At 39.1% G+C, this 2200-nt stretch overlaps 1 protein-coding gene across 1 annotated transcript; it reads right to left on the reverse strand.

The window, feature by feature from the left end:
* Nucleotides 1-213: 213 nt before the first annotated feature.
* On the reverse strand, nucleotides 214-1922 carry LOC137837205 (LOB domain-containing protein 41). Its single transcript, XM_068646134.1, has 2 exons — nucleotides 1589-1922; nucleotides 214-1046 (listed from the first exon to the last, which is right to left on the reverse strand). Exons 1-2 carry the CDS (start codon nucleotides 1776-1778, stop codon nucleotides 409-411), a joined length of 828 nt encoding a protein of 275 aa, XP_068502235.1. The 5' UTR covers nucleotides 1779-1922; the 3' UTR covers nucleotides 214-408.
* Between the last annotated feature and the right edge of the window lie 278 nt (nucleotides 1923-2200).

Here is a 2200-nt window from a genome sequence, read left to right on the forward strand (position 1 = left end):
GCGAGCAAGGACGTGTTTGCAGGAAAAAATGCCTCTAGTGTTGAGGATGTAATACTGAATAATACAACAAAAGTATATTAACAATTGCATAGGACATCCACCGGTTTACAATAGCGTTTCTTGTTCAAAATTTCATTTTTTACAACAAATTACAAAAACATTCGCCGTTTCATCAATCTATTGATATCATTTTGGACAATATTAACATATATATTTAAGGGAAAGAAAAGAAGAGGAAGTTTCCTCTATTTATCAAGATATTAACCATTTTGTACAACAACTCATTCACATAGATTAAACCGGAAAAAAGAAAAAGAAAAAGAAAGGCTTCTAAAAAACTTGTCGTTTCACCTACAAGATTCAAGAGAAAAAGTTGTTTTTATCAGAAAAAACAAAGCGAGCCATTATTCAAGCCGAGGACTCAAGCCCTAACTCCATCGAGTCACCGCTACTTTTCACTTCTATTCTTCTCTTCTTCATTGGAACCATGTGATGAACACGTGAAACCGGTTCAAACCCAAGCCTCAATTCCAAACCAATTTCATTGCCACTTTCGTCGATTCGATCACTCATCTTTGTCTCACCAAATAGGTTACCAGTTTCCACCGACACCACACTCTCACTCTCTTTGCTCTCTCCTTCCAAAATGGCCGCAGCTTCCGACAAGTGGCTCAGTCCCGACTCATGACTTCTAGTCTGCTTCGTCTCCGGTTCAACCGGACCAAACCCGATTCCCTCCGAGCCTTTCGGTTTGATAACTACGTCGCCGCCGGTTCGCTTAACCCGGATTCGACTCTTCCCCTTCTGACTCCTGTTCGCTGAGTTCTCATCTTTCGACACGTGGCGAATGTCGTAGGCCTTCAGTGGCGGCGCCCGCCCATTAGCCGCCACCTCGGATGTGATTGGTGTGACGGACTCGCCTCTCAAAACGGCTTCCACGGCGGCTTGACAAAGCTGCCAGCTTCCCGACCATAACAAACCCACCGACCCGTAAATCGGGTTCACAATTCGACCACATGCCTCGTACAACAAGGAACGAAAAATCGCTGCAGACAAAAAACAAACACCAAAACCAAAATCAATTACACGTTTCAAAATGGAAAACGATGCTTTTGAAATACCTGCATGCAACATGATTTGTGGTTAAACTTTTTTTTTTCTTTAGCTCTTTAAAAGGAATTTCAATTAAAATTTACTTTAATTCTGCTAAATATATATTAACTTTATCAAACGAGCCTTTATCGTGTTGTGTCTCCGAATTAACCCAAAAAAATAGAAAATCAAATGAAAATTAAAGAAAAAGCGAAGTGTAAATTTAACCATTACTGACAAAATTTCCTTTCTTAAAAAGAAAAAAAAATCAAGAGACGAAGCTGTTGTGTTAAGACAACTGCATGTAAGGTTTTTCTTTACGTTTCTTAGATAAACTGTTTGGAAACTTCTATCAGCCGGATTTGGTGAAGAAACACTCTAATTCCCACAAAAAGTTTGTAGCAAAATTAGATTTGAGTTTTGCTCGAAAGAACTTAAACATGCAACAGAGGAAATTAAAGAATTGAAAAAGCGATTCCAAATTCCAAATTCGAACCTGGTCGAAGTTGTTGAGGGCCAGCGTTGATGAGATTCAAGAGACCAGCACGACCATAGAACTTAGCAAGAAAAACTGTGGCATTGGCCTGCGATTCTGGGTTCTTGATCCATTCCAAACACGGCCTTATGCTACAATCTTCACTGCATCCTTTTCGCAACACACGACAACCGTTACAACTCATTCGCATTTTCTCACAACCCTAGTTTCTTTTTGATAAACCCCAATTGAAGTTTCCAAGAACAATTCAGGAGAAAAAAAGTGAGAGAAAATTGGAAAATATTTTGATTGGAATTGGAATGGTGAGAGAAAGAGGGAACTTTATAGTGTTGGTGTTCCGGCGCTGCTGGGTTTCTCACATGTTGTGGGTTTCTAAAGAATTGTTTTTTCTTTTCTTTTATTATTATTATTTTTTGTTATCATTTATTATTTTTCCTAACATGACATAAGATGAAAATGGTTTTGAGGTTTTTATTTAATTTCCACATTGAAGGAGGTGGTGGAACTTCGGACCACTTTCTAGTTTGAAGCGAAGAGTAATGATTCTATTTTTTTTCCATTCATTTAGGGCGACCGCACCCACTCTCACCTCTCGCGCGTGCCCTACACATC

This window comes from Phaseolus vulgaris, chromosome 4 (assembly GCF_051622355.1).
Source record: "Phaseolus vulgaris cultivar YP4 chromosome 4, ASM5162235v1, whole genome shotgun sequence".
Lineage (NCBI taxonomy): Eukaryota > Viridiplantae > Streptophyta > Magnoliopsida > Fabales > Fabaceae > Phaseolus > Phaseolus vulgaris.

Excerpts from the sequence above, each read along its gene's own strand:
- LOC137837205 (XM_068646134.1), bottom strand. The coding sequence starts at position 1,778 with ATGCGAATGAGTTGTAACGGTTGTCGTGTGTTGCGAAAAGGATGCAGT. Across the intron at positions 1,047-1,588 it reads CCCTCAACAACTTCGACCAG|CGATTTTTCGTTCCTTGTTG; the intron begins GTTCGAATTTGG and ends TTTTGTCTGCAG.